We start from the raw sequence: 23696 nt of genomic DNA on the forward strand, positions 1-23696 counted from the left end.
AAGGGGCTGGCTGGTTAGCTAAATTGGTTAGAGCATGGTGTTAGAACACCAAGGTCAAGGGTATTGGATCCCTATAGTGGCCAACCAACAACAAAAAGTTTAAAAATTAATCTTAAGCTTTCAAATGTTTTGGATGTTTCAAGCTTTGCAATTTTAATTTTTTTTAAGTTAAATACTGAAATAAATCCTAAACATATATTAACAAATGGAAGAAGTTATCCTATAAATAATCTGACAGCAGAGGGAAATTAGCTTGCAATAAAAACAGTATCACTGATAATTTAGAAAATGAATCTATCATCGAGTCAATAATTGAACACTTAGATGACTTATAGAGGCCTCTCAGGTGAGGTCAAGGGGGCCCTAACTTGGCGCTTCTCAGTAACTAACTGTTATCTTTTGAAGTTTGAGGAAGCAGAAGAGCTAACAGTAGACCAGCACTGTTCACGCAAGGAAAAAGTCTTATCCTTTATTATATTCACAGAGACTAATACATTTCATTAGTCAATGAATTATTACAAATTTAAGCTTCTCTAAAGTCTGTATTCAGTATGCCAGTTATTTATTTTTCTTGTACGTAGTACGCTTTAGGGATGTCATCAAAATCCCTAATGAGTGTGTGTATATAAGATATTCTAGTTTTTAAATCATGATTTAAGATTCAAGATCATTTACTTACACAGTGACCACCAGCGAACAATACAGTATCAATAGACAATGCTGTTCTATGGTATGGAAATACCCTAACATATATCTACTTCTATAAAAATATTTTAAGGCAATGTTTGCACCTGGCAATATTTCTCTTCTTTATGCCAAAAACTAACTTCTTAAACAATTTTTCTAACTAGGTTTCCAGAGATCATTACTGATCATTTCCATGGTTTAATCACACCTTATGCATCTAATTTCACATTATCTCATGATATAATAGATTTAAGAGCTTTAAATCTATGCACACACACACAAAAATCATCAGTTATAATTCCTCTTTGTTCCCATAATTTTCTAACTAATATAGAAAATTATAAAAGGACTCTACCTTCTTCAAGAACTTTCTGTACAAGCAATGAAAATTAACCTATACGGTATATAACTGCAATAGTCTGAACATATGGTCCATTACTTTCATTTTAAAGGAAAGCTTGGTAGATACTATTAAAATTATTCTTAAATTCACACAAATTTTCCTTAATTTCATATACCTACACAATAATGCACAAAATTAAAAAAAAAAAGATTGTACAAGATTAAGTTCCAAATATTTGGAAAGAAAAACAATATTTATGCCTTTTGCATCAAGTCAATTCCTGTCCCCCCCCCCCCCCCTATACCTACACAATAATGCACAAAATTAAAAAAAAAAAGATTGTACAAGATTAAGTTCCAAATATTTGGAAAGAAAAACAATATTTATGCCTTTTGCATCAAGTCAATTCCTGTTCCCCCCCCCCCAGAATTTCAGTATTTGTACTCACCGTCCGGTCCTCTGTAGCTCAGGCCCAGCATGATGAGCAGCCTCTTTAGGAGTCTCACCCAATGTGGGGGCAGATCCATTGTGAAACACAGGAATCTTCCTCTTTTCCTGAATTTCACAAAAACACATTCCCAAAATTTTATTTTAAAAAAACTGAGATGCCTTCCATTTTTAAGTGCTTAAATGAGTACTATACTGCAATTAAAATGTAGTGGTATTAATTAACTAGCCACTAATAATTTACCTCTACAGATAAAATAAATTAATTTAAAAAAAATGAGATGGCATCTTCAACTAGAAGAAGCATCATATCTCATATTGACTATATATTTAATCAGTGCTCCTAGGAAAAAAATGCCTCTTAACATAAACTAAATAAATATTCATACATACCACTTCAAATTACCATTCAGCAGTAACTACGAACATAAATATCCTCCAATAAAGCATCTCTCCCATCAAAGATCTTAAAATATTATTCATGTTAACTATTGAAAAATATACTTCATATTAAGAAAAAAGTAAATGCCATTTTTCTTTTACTAGAATACTTGAAGACAAAGGAACAAGCTTTTAGTTGATCTCAAAAGATCCAGGGGACTAAAAGAATGTGTGCGTTTGTGTGTGTGCACATACATGCATGTACATGTGCACATGCACACTTGCACACACACATACACATAAGGAGAAAGAGGGAAGGAAAGAAAAGAAAGAGACGAAAAGGGAGAGGGGGAGGGAAAAAGAGAGATGTGTCATCCCAAGAGGTCCCCTGTGTCAAAGGCTCTGGCTGAACTACAGACTTATACTATTTGATTTATCTTTTCAATATTTATAGAGTAGCAAGATTAATATATAAAAATAGACTATCATTTGCAAATGTCAAAATTAAAGTTAAATTGTATCTTAAATCAAAGGGGAAAAAGAAAACTTAAATACAAAACTTACAGAATTCCTAAAAAACAGAAATAATGGAAAATACTATATATTGTAATCTATGGGATACAGCTAAAGCATCACTCAACAAAAAGCACCATATTAAGAAAAATGAAAGATGGGGGGGTGAGGGGGGAAGGGGTTAAACACCTAATTCAGAAAACGTAAAACCAAAATCTTTCCTGAAGTAAAGTGAAAGAAATAAAACAGCTAAAAACAGAAACTGAGGTAGAAAACAAACCACATTTTTGAAAAGGTGAATTCAAATAATAAATTTTAAAAGCTGTTCTGTTTGAAAAATACGATAGACTATTAGCTGATACACACCATAAGATATAATGAGGAGGCAGATGATAATTTCACAGATAGAATTTACACACAGACATACACACACACACACACAAACACACACACTACATTTTCTACAACTCTATGCAAATAAATTAAAAATCTGTATGAAATGAGTAATAAACCAGGAAAATACAATTTTACCAAAACTGACATGAGAAAGAGGGAAATAAGTTATTGTCTAGGAAAACATAATTTATCAAAACTGACCCCAGAAAATATAGAAAGCTTACACAAACTAATTTCCATAGGAAAAACAAGCAAGTTGTTGAAGTCTACAAAAGATTCAAGCTTAAAAAAATTTTACAAAGGAATTCTTTCAAATGCTTAAAACCAAATTATCCCACACCATTTAAACTGCTTAAGGAAACTGAAAAAGAAAAACTTACCAATAGTTTTTATGAAACAAGTATAACTATGATATTAAAATGTAAAGAAGATAGCACAAAAATCTATAGATCTACTGATAAACAGTGATGCAAATGACTTGAATAAAATAGTAGACGTAAAACACTAGCACTTTAAAGTCCAGGTTAGGTTGACTCCAAGAATGCAAGAATGTTTCATATTAAGAAATCTATTAATATGGTTTACCATAACAGTTGATAAATAAAATTCACATTTGATAAATTCACATTTATCATATTTATTCACATTCAGAGATGATGAAAAGACATTAGATAAAATTCAACATCCATTTATATTGAACATTTCAATAAAACAGAAATTACAGCACTTTCTTACCATGATAAAATGTATATTTTGGTCGCAATGTCAGTATATCACTTAATGGGAGAAATGCTAGAGAAACTGACATCAGAAATAAGATAAGAAGTGCCCATTTAAAGCCCACTGCTACTTAACACTGTAATAAATATTTTTGTCAATACAATTAGACAACATGTTTATATTTCCATGTATTGAATAAAAACTAGAAGGATAAACAAAAAACTAGTAACAAATGGTCAACCTTAGGAGGTGGGTATAGGGGTAAGAAGGTAAAGGGGACAAGGTGAGTGTGGTACAACTTTTCTGAGTGTATCTCTTTACATAGTTTTCACTCTTGAATCATAAAAATGTATAGCCTAATTTAAAAATGTTTAATTTTTTAAAAAATTAACTCACAGAAGAATAGCTCTGTATTCTTACCTGAGAAGGTACACTTTTTGGTGGCTCTATGCGTATAGAAGGATCCCACTCTCCTGGAGGTAGGACAGTTACTTGATCTAAAAATTCATCAATTCCAGATAAGAGGTCATTTCTGTCTTTTGCTTTATAGGCTACATCATGAAAAATCTAAAGGAAAAAAACATTGAGTAAAAGGATTTTACATTTGAAAGAAAATTCTACAAATAGTAAATCCAGTTTATATATCATAAATAAATTCACAATAAGGTATACACCCCACCCTGGGTAACAACTATAAAAGGTAACCCACAATTAGTATTATCAGATGAATTAACAAAAACAAACAAAGAAAATAGCAATATGTTAAGACAGAACAATTTAAAAAAAAAGAAAATGCAGCATGGTAAATACTCTTTAATTCATTATGAAAAAATAAACTACGGCTTGTCATTCTACTTCTATGACACTTAAACGTCATTTATCCTAAGAGAAAAATCATGAATAGACAAAAAATTTTACTTACATAATTTAATGACAAATATTAACTACCAGTTACCTACTATTTACTGGGCACAATACTAAGCACTGTGAACAGTAAAATGGATACAGGGAAGGTGAAGTCTCTATACTCACGAAACTTTTTTTCTAGAGAGAAATATAGTGAAACAAGTAATTAAGTAAATATATACATATGTAAATGCAGGTAATGAATGCTCTGATAAAAATAAAGTGGGGTACGGAAAGGGAAGCTGATGGGGAAGAACAAAGTGGTCAGGGAAGGTCCCTCAGAGGAAGTAATATGGTAGGAAAAATCTGAACGAAACGAGGGACAAAACCATACAAAGGGTGGGATGGGTAGAGGGGAGAAGTAGACAAATACTCAGGCAGAGGTCCCGGCAATTGTAAATGTCCAAAGGCAGTAATGAGCATAATACACCTGAAGAACAAAAAAGAAGCTACTGTGGCTGGAGCAAAGTTGGGGAGAAAAGTGAGGAGTGGTATCAGGATGTAAGCTTTAAGAAGCAAGCAGAGGCTGGCGCAGGTAAGACCTATTAAGACAGTGGTGAAGAGTTTAAATTTAACCCAAAATATGCAACAGAAAGTCACTGATTACTTTTTAATCAAGGAAATGATATATTCAAATTGGCATGTTACTGGCAGTGTAGAGGAAAAAAACTAAGATAAAGACCTATAAAGGCCACTTGACTAGACAAAGAAAAGAAGATAAAAGATTCTAAGCCAGAGAAATAGCAGTAGAGATAACATGGATATGACAGATTAAATGCAAATCACATTGAAGAAGTAAATCCAACAGAATCTGGTGACTGACTGGTTAAGACAAGAGAGAGAAATGAGGTAAGATTCAGATAAGAGGGGTTTCAAATACCCGAGGAACACACAGTGGAGATGCCTAGCAAGTTCATGATTACAAAGTACTCTCCCAAAGAGAGACACCAATCCTGATCAATATGCAGGCCATGGTCAAAGATAAGGTCCCCAAATGGGAAAGAAATATTTATAGGGAAACAGACGAAGTTCTGAAAAAAAACAAAAGAAATGATATGCTAAAATCTAGAATAGAAAAAATTTCAAAATCTCAGGAAGGTGGTCAATAATTTCAAAATTAAAAAACAAATAAAAAGTAGCCATTGATCCTGACAAAAAGACCTTAAGACCATACCAGATTTAAGAATGAATACAAGATAAAATAACACAGACAACAAGGATAATTTTTTAAGCTTCACTATGAAGGAAAGGAGAATTATAATTTGATATATATTATATACTTTATAATAAGTGTCTACTTCATAGAGATTTTTTTTTTTTGTCTTTTTTTCCGTGTCCGGCAACGGATCACAACCCTCAGTGTTGCCCCCGTACCGGACCGGGGACCGGCAACAGGATCGCAAGCCTCGGTGCTGCTCCCGCGCCTCGCTCAACCAGTGAGCGGGAGCCGGTCTGTATGTGGGATCTGAACCCTCGGACGGGAGCGCCGCCGCGCTTCCCAAGCGGCGCACTATCCAGTGCGCCACCGGGCCGGCCCCTTCATAGAGATTTTAGTGTATTTAATTACCTCATCTGTCATGAGAGTGGCTATTGATCTTCCAATTTCATGGTACTGTGGTGCCTTGCCGGCTGGACCCAATAAGAGAAACAAAAACCTAAGGAAATATTAAAATATACAGATTTAAGAATAAACAACATATATACAGACAAATCTAGGCAACCATTTAAAAAATAATAATTCAAATGTAAACACAGACACAACATTCAGACCTCTTTTCCATTCCTCCACAACAATCACTAAAAAAAGATTGCAACTCTGACCAAAGAAGATCACAAAACCAAAAAAGGCATCATAATTAACCTTCTACCAAGTTATCACTTCACATCTTCCTTAGGGTAAAACAGCAATTAAGGAATTGAGTGTTTTACATTGAAAGTTCCCATGTTCTATGTCTTTTTGGATTAAACAAATAAATCTGGTCTGTATTGAAAATAAAAAGTAAATTAGTATATAAAATGAACAGCAATCCATTAAGTACTTGAAAATAAAGTTTGCCAAATAAAATAGTTAAGAGTATACATAAAAAATTCACAATCCCTCAAACTATGCTTCTGAATAAAAATTATAATATTGTAATTATGGGATTTTAGTCAACTAACCCCTTTGGAAGCGACGGAGTTTGGATGTGTTGTCCTCCCAGAACTCATGTGGAAATCTGATCCCCAATGTGGTGGTGTTGGGAGCTGTTTGAGTCATGGGGCGGTTCCCTCACGAATGGATTAATGCTCTCCCTGGGAGTTGGGAGTAGTGAATGAGTTCTCACTTTATTAGGTCCCAGGAGAGCTGGTTGTTTAAAAGACCCTGGCACCTCCCCTCTCTCTCTTGCTTCCTCTCGCCATGTGATCTGCTTGTACCCACCAGCTGCCTGCCACGAGTAGAAGCAGCCTGAGGCCTGCATCAGATGCAGCTGTCCCAGAATCATAAGTCAAATAAACCTCTTTTCTTTATAAACTACCCAGTCTCAGGTATTCTGTTATAGCAACACAAAGCAGACTACATAGGAAGGAAAAATAATTTTTACTTACAACTCCAAATTTAAAATCAAATCTCGTATTATTCTAGTAACTAAATCAAAAGTACTTAACTCCCTACTTGGTAACACTATAGTAAAATATTCACACTAGACCAAATTGGATTTATCCTCCTACTTTATAAGAATTCATATATGAATTCCTGGAATTATTTTTCTTACATATCTTAACACTGCACCCTTAATGTGACTGACTGAGTAAAGCAAATTAAAAATAAGTACATTTCCAACAGGTTCCTATTAAGTCTATAAAAATAGTTAAGAAAAAACATTTTAAAAATTAGTCTCATTTACAATTAAGTTTCTACAGTCAACAGCTAACAAACTGATTACCCTTTATGATAGGGTTTGGATGTGTGGTCCCCACCAAAACTCAGGTGGAAATCTGATCCCCAATGTGGCAGTGTTGGGAGCTGTTTGAGTCATGGGGGCGGATCCCTCAATGGATTAATGCTCTCCCTGGGGAAAGGGGTCCAAGTGAGATCTCACTCTATTAGTTCCTGCAAGAGCTAGTTGTTTAAAAGACCCTGGCACCTCCTCTCTCTCTCTTGCTCCTCTCACCATGTGATCTGCTTGTACCCGCTGGCTGCCTGCTACTTTCCGCCATGACTAGAAGCAGCCTGTGCAGCTGTCCCGAATCACCAGCCAAATAAACCTCTGTTCTTTATAAATTACCCAGTCTCAGGTGTTCTGTTATAGCAACACGAAATGGACTAATACACTTATAGCACAACTTGCTAATTATTCTTAATATTTACTCATAATATACACTCAACAGAAACTTCTGGTCAGGTCAGAACAGTCTTTTGTCTAATTCAAAGGAATGACTACATGTAATCAACCCTATGAGGTATTATCCTTATTTTATAAATGAAACTTATAAAATTTAATTCAGGCTTGAACCTACTCCCATGAAAAGGATGTGGCAGAGAAAGGATTAAGCTCCATTCCCTCTGACTCCAGTGCCTGAAATGAACATTAGGTAACACATCTAAAAAGATGAACTGTTTTTCACACCAAAGCTCTTAAGATACCTAACTTCTTATACAGGTACAAATGCAAAGGATTTCTTTAAAGGATGATGCTTATCTTATTTTATTCCCTTAGTTCCATAACTCTTTTATGCTCTGATACTCAAAGCATTCGGAATAATGACTGAAAATTAACAATTAAAATGAGCTTTTACTACATTAAGCAACATGCTTGTTTGTTTAATGGATAAAAAATTTTAGGTTTTGAACATGCAGAAAGAATGTTTTTTGGTTTTTTTTTTTTTGTCTTTTTTACTGACCGGTAACGGGATCGCAACCCTCAGCGCTGCGCCCGCACCGCGCCTAGCCAGTGAGCGGGAACCGGTCTCCACATGGGATCCGAACCCTCGGTGGGAGCGCCGCCGCACTCCCAAGCAGCGCACTCTCTAGTGCGCCACTGGGCGGGTCCCAGAAAGAATGTTAATTGGAACTAACTCTTTACCTCGTAGGAACAGGGACTTCAGTCAACCCTGAAAGGAGGACAGCAGGAGCCAGTCTCACAAACGCAATTATAGGTCTTTCCAAAAAGTCTACTTCTCCCACCAGCACATTCGATGCCTCAGCTCCCGTAGGAATTTTTCTCATGAAATTCATGTCAACCTATTGACAAATAAGTAACACTTAAAAATAAAAGTTTGTATGATATTTATAAAACTATTTAGAGGGAAATAGGAAAGAAAAAAATATTTTTTAAGACTACTAAATGCTAAACAAAACTTATGATCTAATGTGTATATAAATGCCAAAATTTTCACAAATATAGAAAATGTAGACAAATACAAGAAAAGCAAGCAAAACACAGCAATACTACTCCTCTAACTGTCACAACCTTTACTACTTCAGAGATCTAAATAATCAAACACATAAACTTCAGAAAATTTTCAATGAATATAGAACTATTCATTAAAAACTATTAAAGACAAGTATATAGTTCACAAACAATGGTTCATGAAATTATACACAGTGCTCAAAAACATTCATTTCATTATTTTCTATTATTTAATCTTAGAAATGCACTAATCCCTACATATTTTTATAAGTCCCCCTTTAAAAAAAAAAACACACACACGCACAACTCTGGGCATTCCCCAGCATCTCCAATAACAGAGAAAAAATTGTCATTCTTATTTAAAATTACAATTAATAGCCCTTATTGGTATAAATATATGGAAACACTATAACAGTGAAATTTAGTTTTCTGTGTATAATTACAAGGAAAAGGTTACAAACATGATGTTAAAGTATTTGAACTTCATTTATACACAGTTTCACACAAGTCACTAAACAACCACTTACAGGGCTATCTATTAAAAATAAAACCAGCACTTACAGCGGGCCTCTTGAGTCCCACACCCAGTGTGCCACAACTACAGTGCCAGGAGGCAGACTCCTGCCCGACAGGAGACAAGGAGGTGTATACAAGGATAGGCCAAGTAAAAAAAAGTAAAACTGTGACAGAGGAACAAAAGTAAACGGCAACTGCCATGTCTAGCGGAGATCTACAATTTATATTCTACTAATTTATTTATTTAATAAGACTAAATTGCAATTTAGGTACTTTTCACTGATTTGAAATAACAGAAGCACCAGTAAAAAATATGATCAAGTTAGAACAGAATTACAAGTACAACAGCCTTTCTGTACAGCCATCCCTAATGCAAGGATTTCTATAATTTTAGAGTAGGAAGCTCAGCAAAGCTGTAACACAAATCATTCAAATTCCTTTTCTATAAAATATGACTCGTAGATTTTGCATCATAGAAAACCAAATCTTCCTTGACATAATCACATTTAACAAAAAGTCTAGCACTGTCAGTATCCTGTAGCAAATTAATATTATTGATAAAATTACAGTGGCTACATAGAATTGTTCATAAGAAGCATTCACACAGTACACTTTAAATTCAGTTGTAATTTGAACTTAGTAGTTTTTTTGCCGTTCTCTCATTATAAGTTTTTTTTTTCCCCCCTATTTTAACTAAATACTCATCTACCAAAACAAAAAAACCATACTTGAAATCGTTTTGGTTTTTTTTAAATCCATGCCTTTACCTACCCCATGGGAAAGCACCGTAATGTTTCCCAGTGGCATTCCACAAAGTACTGACACCATAAGACAGTAATTCTGGGATTGCATTGTAGCCCAGGAAAGCTGAATCACTAATGCTGTAACACCATTCCCAGAATTAACCTTTCTAGTGCCAATAGTTCCAGAACAAATGACTTTAGTTCAAAAGGTATTGAAGTTTCATGATATCTATGGGGAGGTATAGATGGAAATAACACAATATTCATACTCTTTTTCAGAATTTCTAAAACTAGTAAGTGTGCAAAGTTATTTAAGTACTTAGAGATTAACTGTAACCTTTCTCACAATTTCTGACCTTACATTAACATTTCATAAGCATCACATGCAGGTTTACAAGCACCAGTCTACTAAAAAATTATTATAATCAATGCTAAAGCCACAAATTGCTAGTTATTTTCTCAATAAGAATAATTATGAAAATTTATAGTTAATGATAGAATTACCTTGCTGAAATCAACAGTACTATTTTCTCTGCTTCCTCCACTTCCATTACCTTTAATTTCTCCACTTTTATTATTGTCCAAGTTTCCAGGAGCAGACTGTGGAGAGGCCAAAATACCTGTATTTAAGAACAAATTCCAAATCGGTAAGGAGAAAATTCACTTTGCAACCTGAATCTGCTCATATCCTGAAAGTGAGTTTATTATAAAAGCAAATGTGCAAGGTAAAAAAAAAAAAAAACAAAGTGCCAGTGTTAGTGCCATATGCAAAACTAGAATAACATTATAAGCAATATTCAAGCTATACAGTTTAAGATTTAAAATAATTGTAATTTACAAAAATGGTGGCCTTTTACAAAAAGAAAAAAAGTGTGTGGGTGTGGAACCACAAAAGATGGAAGAAAGACCCAAGTCTGATTACCATTACAACTACATGGGGAATATACAGTACTTTCAACTTATCTAACACACATATGAATTGTATAGAGTTTAACAATGCCTAACTACACTTAGCATGTTTAAACCAATAATAATATAAATTCTCTAATAAACCCTAAGTGTAACTCAGAAAATTTAAGAGCTACACCAACTACATGTAGGTTGAAATACTAATACTATAATCTTCCATAATCCTAACAGTTTCCTCGACAATTTTCATTTGTCTTCAGTGGTATTTATGTCTGTAATGCCTACTGTCATTATTCCTAGGAAATATAACTTCAAAATATAATAAGAAAGTTTTTACAATATAAATGCAAACAGTAAAGGTTTTATTATCAAAGGGATCTGTGTTCAAATACCCATTCTCTGTCACTCCGTACCTATGTGACTTTCAGTAACTCATTCAACCTCTAAAATTCAAACAAACCCCTAAAGTTAGCTTGTTTGGATTAGACATGATAGTTGTTTGGATTGCAAATTATAGATACATGTTCAAGCATTAGTAAACTCATTTAAAGAGACACTCAACAGCAACATTTCACAACAATAAAAAAAACCTAAAAACACAGCTAAGTATGTGACCAATCATGATTACTATAAATTCTGCAAAAAGTTCAAATCTCGAAAATTTAAAATTTAAGTACATTACACAGACTTCTACCATTAAATGCATCTCATTTTTTTCAAAACATCAAAGATTTTCTAGTCCAAGAATACAAACTATTAATACCCAAAACACTGAATATCAAAGGGGGCAAAGGTACTGAAATATAACAGATTCACTTTTAGTTTTAACTGTGCTACTCACAACAATCTAGTGACACACAGAAATTTGGTTAAAATTTGTTTTGTAGTTAGATTCTATAAACTTTGAAGTTAATATCAGTAATCAAGTTCCAGAATTTTTAAGCACATCAGATAGACTTAATGTATCTAAGAGAGCTTTCATTTTTGTAGAATAGAACTAATGAATATTGAAACTAAGTCATGTGAGTTTATAGCTTAAACTCAATGACAGAAGACTTGTGATATCCAATTCTCTGTTAAATACGTAAACTAGGATGTTACTGTGACCCAGAAATCTTAGTATAAAAAGCATCTGCAATCTATTTAGCCATGTGTTCATTCTGTGAAAGTTAAACAATTCTGAAATTTAAAATGTTTCCTAAGATGTAACTCATTTTTTACAATGTTAGCACAGCATGGAAGTTACTAAGCTTCCTTTTCTTTGGGCTTTGTTTTTAAACTTCCAAAATTGAGTCCCTTCCTTGCCCAAGAGGGGGGAAAAAAAGTTAACAAGTATTTTTTCAGCGGCTTCCACCTACTCCCACACAACAAAATCAATAGTTTTTTAAACTTCCAAAATTGAGTCCCTTCCTTGCCCAAGAGGGGGGGAAAAAAGTTAACAAGTATTTTTTCAGCGGCTTCCACCTACTCCCACACAACAAAATCAATAGTATCATTAAGGCCCTGGTGGCAAGTGCAACTAAGCATACATACTTCTAACAGCTAAATGTATTCAACCTGTAGATGTATAATCAAAATACATAAAGCAGTTTTCCAGAATAATCCCAGCTGCTCGATTTGCAAAAAAATAGTGGAATGAGGAGAAGGCTGTGGAAGGAAGTAAGGATATGGTAGGAATGGGAAGAAGAAATGATGTGGAACTCAATACTGACAAAGCTAGAAGATATAACCTTTAGTCACTTGTTTAACCTAGTTATCTTGAACCTGTTCCTTTTTCAAAACTAGCTTGCCAGCTGCATGTTAGAGTCTGTATGATTAACCTGCTTACGTGGTCCTTCCCAGCTTCAGATATGTTAAAGATGTTTTCTCAATCAGTTGAGAAAGTAAGCCTCTCCATTAAATTCCTAATGCACAGAATTAAATGAATAAATCACCAAAAAATAAAGCTCTCTGTCATTAGAACAGATAACTCTGAAGGACTCTATTTCTTTACTTTAAGAGAACAGAACAAAAAAAAAAAAAACATATCAATCAGTATGTATATTTTATTAAAATCAACCATGAGATTTAAAAAATCATATTCTGATAAATCAATTATTTTGCACCTATATTTTTTTCCAGGTAGCAAATCTAGCTAGAAAAAGGTAAAACAAAGATAACAGTATTCTGTCATTAAAATTTTTAAAGTAGAAGTAGTTAGAACAGTGGTTCCTAACCAGGGAAGATGATGCCCCCCCCCAAGGGACATCTGGTGATATATGAAGACATATTTGGTTGTCACAACTGGGGGATGCTGCTGGCAGCTAGTGGGTAGAGGTCTGAGATGCTGCTAAACATCCCACAAAGCACAGGACTGCTTCCTCTGACACAACCATCTAGCAAAGAATTAACCAGAGCAAAATGTCAATAGTGCCAAGGATGAGAAACACTGAGTTAGAAAAAACAGATACTTACAACTATTAAAAATGAATTCACTTCTTTTACATATAATTATCCTCCAAAGACTAACTAATGAGAAGCGCCACTTCCTTTTTTATTATGGGTATGCACAAATAATAATTCCATGACTCAAAAACTGATGGCAGTCTCTCCAAAATTATGCTGAAGGCACCTTCCTCCTCTAAGATAATATCAGGCTGCAAGAAAACTCCATTGAAGTTTGTAGGTACTCTAAGCACCAAAGGAAATTAAACAGGGAATAATGTAAAGCTGCCCCTATTTACTCAGATGCCATTTGTTATTAACACGTCTTCTTAAACAGTAATTATGAGCTTTTTCTTGTCTTTTGAAATTCTCTCTTCTCTCCATTCTAATTTATTCTCTTCAGAGAGGCTGATAAATCGAACCACAAAAAAACTCATGGGGAAAAAAACAAAACAAAACTTGTGTTCCTCGATTCTCAGTTAATTGACTCTCAGTTAATTGCTCCTTTTATCTCCTTATCATGGCCTAACAAGCCATCATGAATCTATGTGTCCCTGCTTTCCTATATAAAATGTATAGTCCCTTATTATTCACAATATAGAAGCTGATAATCCAAACAAGAAATATTTAGTGTTACTGATCAATATGATATGGGTAAAACAAATGGAAAGACGTAACTTTAAAATCATTTTTATTCAAAGAAAAATAGTAAATCTTGCTAGTTCTTTTTAATTAAGGGGGCTGATTATTTCTAGGTAATCACTTCTACTTTCCTTCTTTATGTTGTTACCTCATTATTAGCATTTATCATTTTCACGAACTAGAAAAACTCAGAATAAAATACTATACTACGGATTTTGTTGTAAGTAGACCTGAGTTCAAATTCTCGCTCTGGTCATTTATAGTCAATATCTCTAAAGTCGTCTTCTCATTTGTAAAAGAGGGAGAACACCAATTTCAAATTGTTACAAGAATTAGAAATATGATATGAGAAAAGCACCTATCACTGTGTATGGAACAAACTATGAAACAATGGTATGAAACAATGGTAGCTATAACTATGATCATAATTAACGTTAAAATGACTTAGCCACAAAACTTCCATTTGTACTTCTAAAAGCTTTTTTGCAACTACAATGAGTTTTGATTAAATGTATTTGGTGTGTCAGGGTAAAGTGAATAGACAGAAAAGTTTTTCATATAGTGGTAGGAACACAAGGATTTGTAGTCAGAGGATCTACACTGTCACTCACTAGCTGTATGACCTAAGGAAAGTTAACTAACTTCTCTGAGTCTGACTTTCTTAAAATGGGTGTGTTTATCTAACTTACACAAATGTGTATACACATTAAACAGGCTAATTTAATGACTAAGCTATCAACTGAAGTATTAGATATTATCAGTATTTTGGAGAAATGTAATAATACTTACATGATTAATACCATTAGTTAGCATTAGTACATGTCACACTGATGCTTAGATGAAATGAGTAAAACATATTCACTAAAACATACATACTTCATACAAATTAGGTGTAAAAATACATGTGCATAAATGTACATAGAATCACCAAAAACATAATTTATAGCCCTTAATTAAGAGGAGTTATAAACCTTTTATCCACTAAGAAATAACTTTTCTAATTCACAAACAAAACAAAATCCTAGCCATAACTACAGGAACTCCAGTCCCGAAAATTTCAACGTAAATTTGTATTAAAGATAGATATGGCATTACATTTAAAAAAAAAAAAAAAAAAAAAAAAATAATGTCTACTCTACAATATGATATACTATTTTTGAAATAATGATGATTTCAGGCACTCATTAGAGAACCTCAATCTCCTAAGAGTCAAAATGAGAAAAAGAACATTCGATTCTATCATTGTTAGAAAGGATGTGCTACATTCTTTGAAGAAAAGCATCAAATAGATAAAAGGCACATCACCTCACTGTAACTTATGTACAACATGTGTTCATTCATCTTATGAGTGAACTTCACAAGAAAAAAAGCCACAATTCTAAAAAAATATATATATATATATGGCAAATTAAAACATTAATTATAAAAAATTTGTTTTCCTGAAACATTCAAATGCCTTGACCTCTAAAATCTCAATGAAAATTTTGGAAAGGGCTTAAATTATATGTACTCTTCTCTGTAGCCTTTTGTAACTTAAATTTTTAGTAATTCTGGTTTTTTCTACAATATAACAAAGAAAAAAAACATGCAGAAGTTAAAATAAATTATAAGCATTATCTACATATGCTGCTCAAGCTATGTGCTGAAAGGCATTCCAAGTGCAAGTGATCCAGAGGCAGAAAGCACCACACATGGAGATTTTGGATAGTTGCCTGGAGTTAAGTCAACATTTTCCTCATTCTTCTGCTCCTGGCCTTCTAAGTCTTCCTCAGGCGGATGAATTACTACTGTGGGAATACCATGACTGGCAGGTGAAACCAGGAGTTCTGGGGCCTGAAGCTGACTCTGTTGGGAACTTCTGGAGGTGAGGCGACTGCTGCTAGGGCTGGAAGGAGGACTGTTCTGAGGGGTGGGTACTGGGGTTGTACACCTTGAGACTGCAGGGGTTCCAGCTCTTGAAGAAGGAAGAAGATGACTGAGAAGAAGAGATAAAGGCGATTCTCCTCTCAATGAAAGGTTTGAGGCAGACAGACCTGTTCGCAAAGAGTGGCGGGAGGCTGAAAGGCCTTCCCCTGAGATAAAACAAATAAATGAAAAATGATGAAGTTCACTGCAAAAGGCAAATAGAGACACAAAAAAATTAATTTTCACTATAAACTGCAAGCTTATAAAGCCCAAAATTTCAAATTCATGCTGTGAGGGTTGGCATGTCAATCAAGTTTAGAAAGTCACTGAAAAGTTGCTTAAACTGTAATTAGTTCCCTGAAGGTATATTAAAAAAATAAATAAATAAAACCAAACCCAAAAACAATGTTAATGACAGATGGTGGGAAGACAATATTCTATTAGAAATTAGAATGAACAATAGTGTGACATTCTTAAAAAGAACAATACCAAGTTGCTGCTTAAATTAATAATGAATGAGAATATAACACAAAAATAATCTAAGAATAAGAATCCAACCAAACTTACCAAACTTATATTTAGTGTATTTCTCCTATGTTGTACCAAATAGCTACAGATAATTATCTCCCACCAGAAAAGTCCACATTAACATTACCAAATAACTTCTAAGTTAAAACTGACATTAAAAATTTATACAATAAGGGCCGGCCCGGTGGCGCGCTGCTACAGTGCGCCGCTTGGGAGTGTGGCGGCGCTCCCGCCGAGGGTTCGGATCCCACATACAGACCGGTTCCCGCTCACTGGCTGAGCGAGGTGCGGGCGCAACACTGAAGGTTGCGATCCCGTTGCCAGTCCGGTCCGGTGCGGGCGCGACACTGAGGGTTGCGATCCGTTGCCGGACACGAAAAAAGACAAAAAGGAAAAAAAAAAAAAATTATACAATAAGTCAACAGGACACCACCACCTACTGGTGGTACTCTCAAAATTGAAAAACATAAGACAAATTATAGAAATTTTTTTTTAAAAGAGAATCATAATGTGAATTTTAAAGGACACATACCAGTAAGCTCTCTAAAGATATTTATGAATGAATAAATCCTAAAGTATGCTCACTTCTAAGATAGCAGATAAATTTAACCAAATACATACAATCTTTAACTAGATAAGAATAAAGTATTTCTTACCAACAGCAAAAAGGCAGTAAGTCTAGATATTTCTAATATTTCAAAAGGTCATGCATATTTATACTTAAAATACCCGATATTTCTATTAAATGTAGTTTAAAAAAATTAACATTCTTTTTTCATGAAAAACATAAGAAATACAAAAATCAATCCCATATGGCCTAAGAAATCAAAGCTATATGCTCAAGAGATCCCAGAAATGTTAAAAGTGAAGATTAACTTTTAATCCATAAACAACCACCATTTAGTTAAAAAATGAGCTACAAGTAGAAAAACTATTACAACAAAATAACATGCTAAAATGGCATTTAAAAGAAAATAGCCATTGTCTTAAAATTAAAAGAAACCAAACTTTTTACCATTGCATATAAGGAATAAAGATTTAATAGGGGTCCCTTTGGGAAAATGAAAAGTGAAAAAGATGAAAAAGACAGGTAAAATGTACCATCCACGGCTTGCTTTTAACTTGAACTTAGGTCCACAAGAGATGCTCTTTTTCTTAAGCTTCCTTAAATATACCAAGGCATAATTGTAAACAGATGAAAAAGAATTTTAATGGTCAAACAGTCAAAATAAGTACCTCACACTGACCTACAAATGATGATTACTGTCAGCTTTGGGTAAATTAAATCCTATCACCTACGGCTGTTTGCTTGTAGGATACCTAAAGCTATATTATTATTTCAGGGACAAGAAAGATGAGCAGAAAGACAATGTTCCGTACTCCATTCCCAGTCACTGTAAGCCTCATAAGCATTGAGTAATAGCAGTAGCTAGAGGCAATTGCTAGAGGCAACAGTGACCCTCAAGTTACTACAATCCTTTGCACCTGGATTCTCCAGAACCCTTGTTGATGAACCCTCTGCTACATACAGAAGAAAATAAGAAAGCAAAACCTCCAAGTGTGCCAGCCTTAAGACACTAACGGGAGTAAATGGCTTCAAAAACACTGTCTTCCCATGTCCCACCGAACCTGCCACTAACCCCTGTGAATGACAATGGAGAGCTGGAATTTGTGAACCTGGGTCTGAGCCATGCTGAACATCTTAGAAGACACCCTTGGTGTAAGATAGCAACAGTCATAAAAACCTTTCACAAACTGTATAAACAAAGAGCAGCAAAATCAGCAAACCAACCCCAAAATACTTGTTTATGCCCAGAAAATAATGTATATTCAGAAGACAAAAAAATCATCAGGAAAATCTAATAAAGATATAAAGGTTCAAACCCATGATTTAGATTAAACCAAAATTACAGATCTTAATTTAGGTCTCTTTAATCAATTATACAACGAGAAACCTTGAACACAAATGAAAAGGCAGGAAGGAGAAGTAATTCAGGGTTAGGTACAGCAACAGTGTTTAAATATTACTCAAATGAAATCAGTTTGCACCATTTTAACAGAGTAAATCCTTAATTTTTTTCATCCATCTGATTGCTACAAATGATTCTGTCATGTTATAAAAAAAGATATTTCAGAAATGATATTTTTAAAAGGCACAAATATGTAGTATTATATTTTTAAAAAGAACAAAAAATATTATAAAATTATCTGGAAAGACCATCTTTCTTTCCCCAAATGTTAATTGTAACCTACTGGAATGCTGTTAGAGTAGAAGTGTTAGCAAAAATTGGATGCCACAACTTATCTCACCATTCCTTTCAAGCAAGTGAGGGTCAGAATGTTTCTTGCCTATATCTGCAAAAGATCGGACAAGGGGAATCCGACTGGTGAATCTTTTCTCGTTCTGATGATGATGTCTCTTCAGAAGAGCTTCTCTGACATTCTCTCGTATGGTCTCATCTAATTGGCCAGAGGCTATCATGTTGTCTAATACCATATCTATTCAAAATAAAAAAATAATGGTTATTATTATGAAATAAATACTTAGATGGCTATAATATAGAAATAAACAAACTGTGACACCTCATAACAAAAATTTGATCCTTAAATAGCCCTAAAAAGTATTATTCTCTTTTAATACTAAGTAATGTATGCATAAAGATAAATATGAACATTATCCATTCAACAAAAATGAACAAATTACAGAAAGACCCTTTACCATTATTTATAAAAAGGCTACTGCTATACCCCAATAGCCTTCCTATAGTTGAAAGTGCTTTCCTACAGGGATGCAACAAATTCTAGTAAGCTGAATATTCAATATTAGTTTCCTAAGATGTGATGGTATTTTATTGCCTCTCCTCATATTTTTCCCCAAAACAGTTCCATTAACATTTACTGAGTGCCTACTATGTGCTGGGGGTATAGCAGTTAATAAAGTTCTATTCTCACTCTCCAGAGGTAGAAAAACCAGTGAACAAGTAAAGAGATAAAATATTGCAGAGGTAATAAATTCTAGGAAGAGGAATCAATTGGGAAGCTATGGGGAGTAGGAAAATTGATGGCAATACTTTTCTTTTTTGGGGGGTGGTTACAGGTATCTGAACTCTTGATCCTGGTATTGGCAATACCATTTTATATATTACTGTGGTTACTGAACTACTTTAAATTTAGAAAATACAACTACGTATAAATATTTTTAAACGATGGCATTAACTTGAGATAAGAGTCAAATTTTCAAAGCTATGATGAGATTACTCTGGGGAAAAAAAAAAAAAAGACTGCAGGGACTAGACTAACAGGTAAATTATAACATTAACACAATGACTATAGTATACCATACAAGTGAACACAAGATTATACAACATTTACTAAAAGTACTGTATGTTATTACATGATAATTGCAAATGTCCAAATTCAATATTCCTAACTCTAACTCAGTTTTTCAGTCATTCCTGTTAAGACAAGAAGTAAGGACTTAGACAATTTAAAGATTTGCAGCACATGGTCAAATTTAAGAAATTAGGTAAAACTGAAGTACTATTTGTAGCCCGAGAAATTCTAACAAGCTTGTAGTTCTCTTGATGACCAAATACTACAGATGTTTTGTTTTTCCCTGAAAGCAATCTAGAATGATAGTCAGACTACCAAATTATTACCACTGAACTTGGTTTTGAGCAATTTTTGTCACCAACCATTGCTGTTAGTTTCCACTTTCTACTTCTACATTATCCTTCAAAAGTCTCTTTTCTTCACTTCCATTGCTATACCTACACAGTTCAGGTCATCATCATTTCTCGCTTAGACTATTCCTAGAGAATAGCTGGCCTACTTCCTTCTAATTTCTTCCCAATCTAAAGCCACCCTACATTCTGTTACCAGAATGATCTTCCTAGAGATCCTAAGAAACCATCAAGACCGCCAAAATGCCTATCAAATAAACTCTAATTTCTTAACCTAAAGTCACAATATATCTCTAACTTATTTTCCCAATATCTTCCCTTCCACTACTCAAGAAATCTGCATACTCACACAGAATGGAACTGGCTTTCCTGAGATTCAGACCTGTCTATACAAGGGTACTTTCACAAGTTCACGGACAAATGGAATCGAAAGATAATACAAATCTTTCCATGAACTTTTTGAAGTACCCTCATACTTCTGTAGACTTTCTTCCTGGTCTTCTTTCTCCTTCAAATACTTTCTTTTATCTTGTCCTTTGGTCCTATATGTTCAAATTCTAGGAATAAGTTGTACCATTAATGTTTTACGTGGATATTCTCTGAATACCACGGTCCACAAAACAAAGAAACAGCAAACTGTTTCCTCATGAACTTCCAGAACACATTCCATATTTGCTTAACGCACTAGTCACTCTCTTTTTGATACTACAGTTATATCTGTCTAATTTAACCTCCTAGTCTCCAAACTTATCAAAGTGTATCTTTATATGTCTGTTCCTCGTACTGCCCTACACAGAATACAAACTCAACATATAAGTGAATGTCTAAAATTCCACTTTCTTTAATTATCTCCAATTTTAGTACACCTTAAAATATAAAAAAGTCAATTTATTACAACCTGCTATTTCATCTAGAGTGCTTGCTCTCATATCCAGCATGACTGTTCCATTTAGGATGCAGCTCCTTAGTTCAAAAAGACTGTGCAAAGAGAGAGTTGCCACATAAGGTTTACTCCATCGGTCACCACCATCTTCAACATCCTCTTCAAATTTCAGCCATCTAAATGCATAATATATAAAAATATTTTATAAGTAATGAAGATTCCATTTGTTTATTTTAATGTGATGAACAAAAACTTGTTCTTTTAAAAAGAAATGAAAACTACCACCAAAACAAAATTTGGTTACAAACACGTTTTCAGAAATTAGGATGATGGTCTACAATAGCTATAGTCACAAGTTTCCTTTGTAGTTCCTTTTTCTATTCTAGCTATCACAATAAGTCTGAAAAACGAACTATGGGATTTCACATAGTTTCCACTTCTAATTCTCTAACTTAACATTTTAAATACAGAAGATTTTGATTTTTCAAACTTGTTTCTTTTATTAAAGACTTATTAAAATCTACAATAGCATAATTCCTTTTGTATTATATTAAAGTACAAAGATTTACTTAAGGAAACAAATTTAATAAAGAAAAAAATTAAAAGAATTTCCACACTTTGACAATGAAATTCTCTGCATGTTGCTTTAATGCACCAGACATCTCTCATAATTTCAATTTAATATTGTCATTAAAAAGGAAAAATCAAGTAAAGCCAATTAAAAAAATGAGACTCAGCAGTATTACCTGGCAGTTTCTTTCCATTCATATTCCTCTCCATCTCTATAACACAATTCATCCATTTCCGTGAAGAGATCATGGGGAATATGTTCTTCATCATCATCTTCAGTACCAAGGATAAACTGAACTCTCTGGGATGGTGTGTCTTGAGAAAATAAGAATTTAAAATCACTCAAAATTTTTCTCAGGCATTCAAAGACAAATTCACAGTTTTTTTGTTTTTGTTTTTTTTTTGTCCTTTTTGAGACCGGCCGTACCGCACTCAGCCAGTGAGCACTGTGAGTGCACCGGTCATCGCTATATAGGATCCGAACCCGCAGCGGGAGCGCTGCCGTGCTCCCAGCGCCGCACCCTCCCAAGTGCGCCACAGGCTCAGCCCCAAATTCACAGTTTTGAAAGTGAAATACTTTTGCTATAAACAAATATATTTCATTGAAACTTTTTTTTAATTATTATTAAAATGTTATAATTCTGGAAGGAAACAAGGGCCAAAAATCCAGGGGAAAAACAGAGTATCACAGAAAGAACACCTCTGTAGAGAAAAGAGAAAAATTATGTTAAAAATAAGTCAATCTAGGGCCAGCCCGGTGGCGCACTGCTACAGTGCGCCGCTTGGGAGCGCGGTGGCGCTCCCGCCGAGGGTTCGGATCCCACATACAGACCAGTTCCCGCTCACTGGCTGAGTGAGGTGCGGGCGCAACACCGAGGGTTGCGATCCCATTGCCGGTCCCGGTCCGGTACGGGCGCGACACTGAGGGTTGCGATCCGTTGCCGGACACGAAAAAAGACAAAAAGGAAAAAAAATAATAATAATAAGTCAATCTAAACAAACAAAAATTAGCAAAATCACAAAACATGGAACGCTATGCTCAAAGACAGAACTTTTTCCTCACCAAAAATATATGGAAATAGATAAAATAGCATATTTAAAATACAGCTAAGTTCAAGAGTAAAAAAAAGAAAATCTCCAAGTTCCAAAAAAATAATGAAAAAACTCAAAGCTAAAGGTATACAGAAACTGACTTTCCTACCATCATGGAAACAAAACTGTTAGCTGAGGTCTGGGAGGTAAAACAAGTCACTGCAAGAAACAGATACCCCACTCACGGCATCTTAAATTAAACTACGTGTGTGGTACAGGATTCCCAAACAAAGAGATTAGCATAAATATTAGTCTAGGACATTAAAAGCCACAGGGCCTCTGTATAAACAAACAAGCAAACAACCACAAGTAACAATTAAAAACAAAATCAAACTCTATGGAATATGAGAGATGAGTTCACACCTAAGTAAAAAATTCCCCAGGCACTTATGGATGCAACAAACAGAGATATTAGAACAGGTTAAAGAGCAGATTCGGAGTAAATGTTAAAGGAAAACACAGATCTGAGGAAATCAGAAAACACAGAAACCAGAGATGAGAAGATGGAAAACAGAAAAGGTTAAGAGAGATGTAACAAGATAAGAAGATTAAAGAGGAAGAATTCCAGAAAGAGGAAAATATAAATAGGGGGAAAGACAATATGAAAAACATATCTAAAAATTTTCCAGTATGTATATAACATGGGTCTTCACATTAAGAAATACCCTGAGACTTATGCAGGACAAACAAAAACATATTGCAATTGAACTTCCTAATGTTTTGAACTTTTCAGCATTTAGGTCTTGCAGATTTTTGTCAGATTTATCCCTAAATAATACTTCTGGTGCTATTCTAAGTGGTATTTTTAATTTCAACTTCTGATTATACATTGCTACTATACAGAAATATAATGATTTTGTAACCCTTGACCTGACTAAACTCTTACTAAACTCACCTAGTTTGTAGACTGTTTAGGATTTGCTACTTACATGGTCCTGTATGGTGTGTGAATAAAGACAATTTCACTTCTTACACTGCAATCCATATGCCCTTTTTTTCTTTCTTGCCTTATTACAC

The 23696-nt window shown here is 34.2% G+C and overlaps 1 protein-coding gene across 2 annotated transcripts in view; it reads right to left on the reverse strand.

Moving 5' to 3' along the window:
- SLC4A7 (solute carrier family 4, sodium bicarbonate cotransporter, member 7) overlaps window positions 1-21859 on the reverse strand; it is a 65594-nt gene extending 43735 nt beyond the window's left edge. Inside the window, exons 1-9 of one of the 2 annotated variants that reach the window (XM_008578103.1) lie at window positions 21764-21819; window positions 21033-21193; window positions 18762-18950; window positions 15731-16090; window positions 10548-10663; window positions 8458-8615; window positions 5961-6048; window positions 3908-4054; window positions 1479-1585 (exon numbers count right to left, since the gene is read on the reverse strand). In XM_008578103.1, coding sequence (XP_008576325.1) covers window positions 1479-1585; window positions 3908-4054; window positions 5961-6048; window positions 8458-8615; window positions 10548-10663; window positions 15731-16090; window positions 18762-18950; window positions 21033-21193; window positions 21764-21819 — 1382 coding nt within the window. Of the gene's footprint in view, window positions 1-1478; window positions 1586-3907; window positions 4055-5960; window positions 6049-8457; window positions 8616-10547; window positions 10664-15730; window positions 16091-18761; window positions 18951-21032; window positions 21194-21763 lie in introns of both variants that reach the window. The other variant, XM_008578104.1, reaches the window with a different exon arrangement.
- Between the last annotated feature and the right edge of the window lie 1837 nt (window positions 21860-23696).

This window comes from Galeopterus variegatus, unplaced genomic scaffold (assembly GCF_000696425.1).
Source record: "Galeopterus variegatus unplaced genomic scaffold, G_variegatus-3.0.2 Scaffold1630, whole genome shotgun sequence".
Classification (NCBI taxonomy): Eukaryota; Metazoa; Chordata; class Mammalia; order Dermoptera; family Cynocephalidae; genus Galeopterus; species Galeopterus variegatus.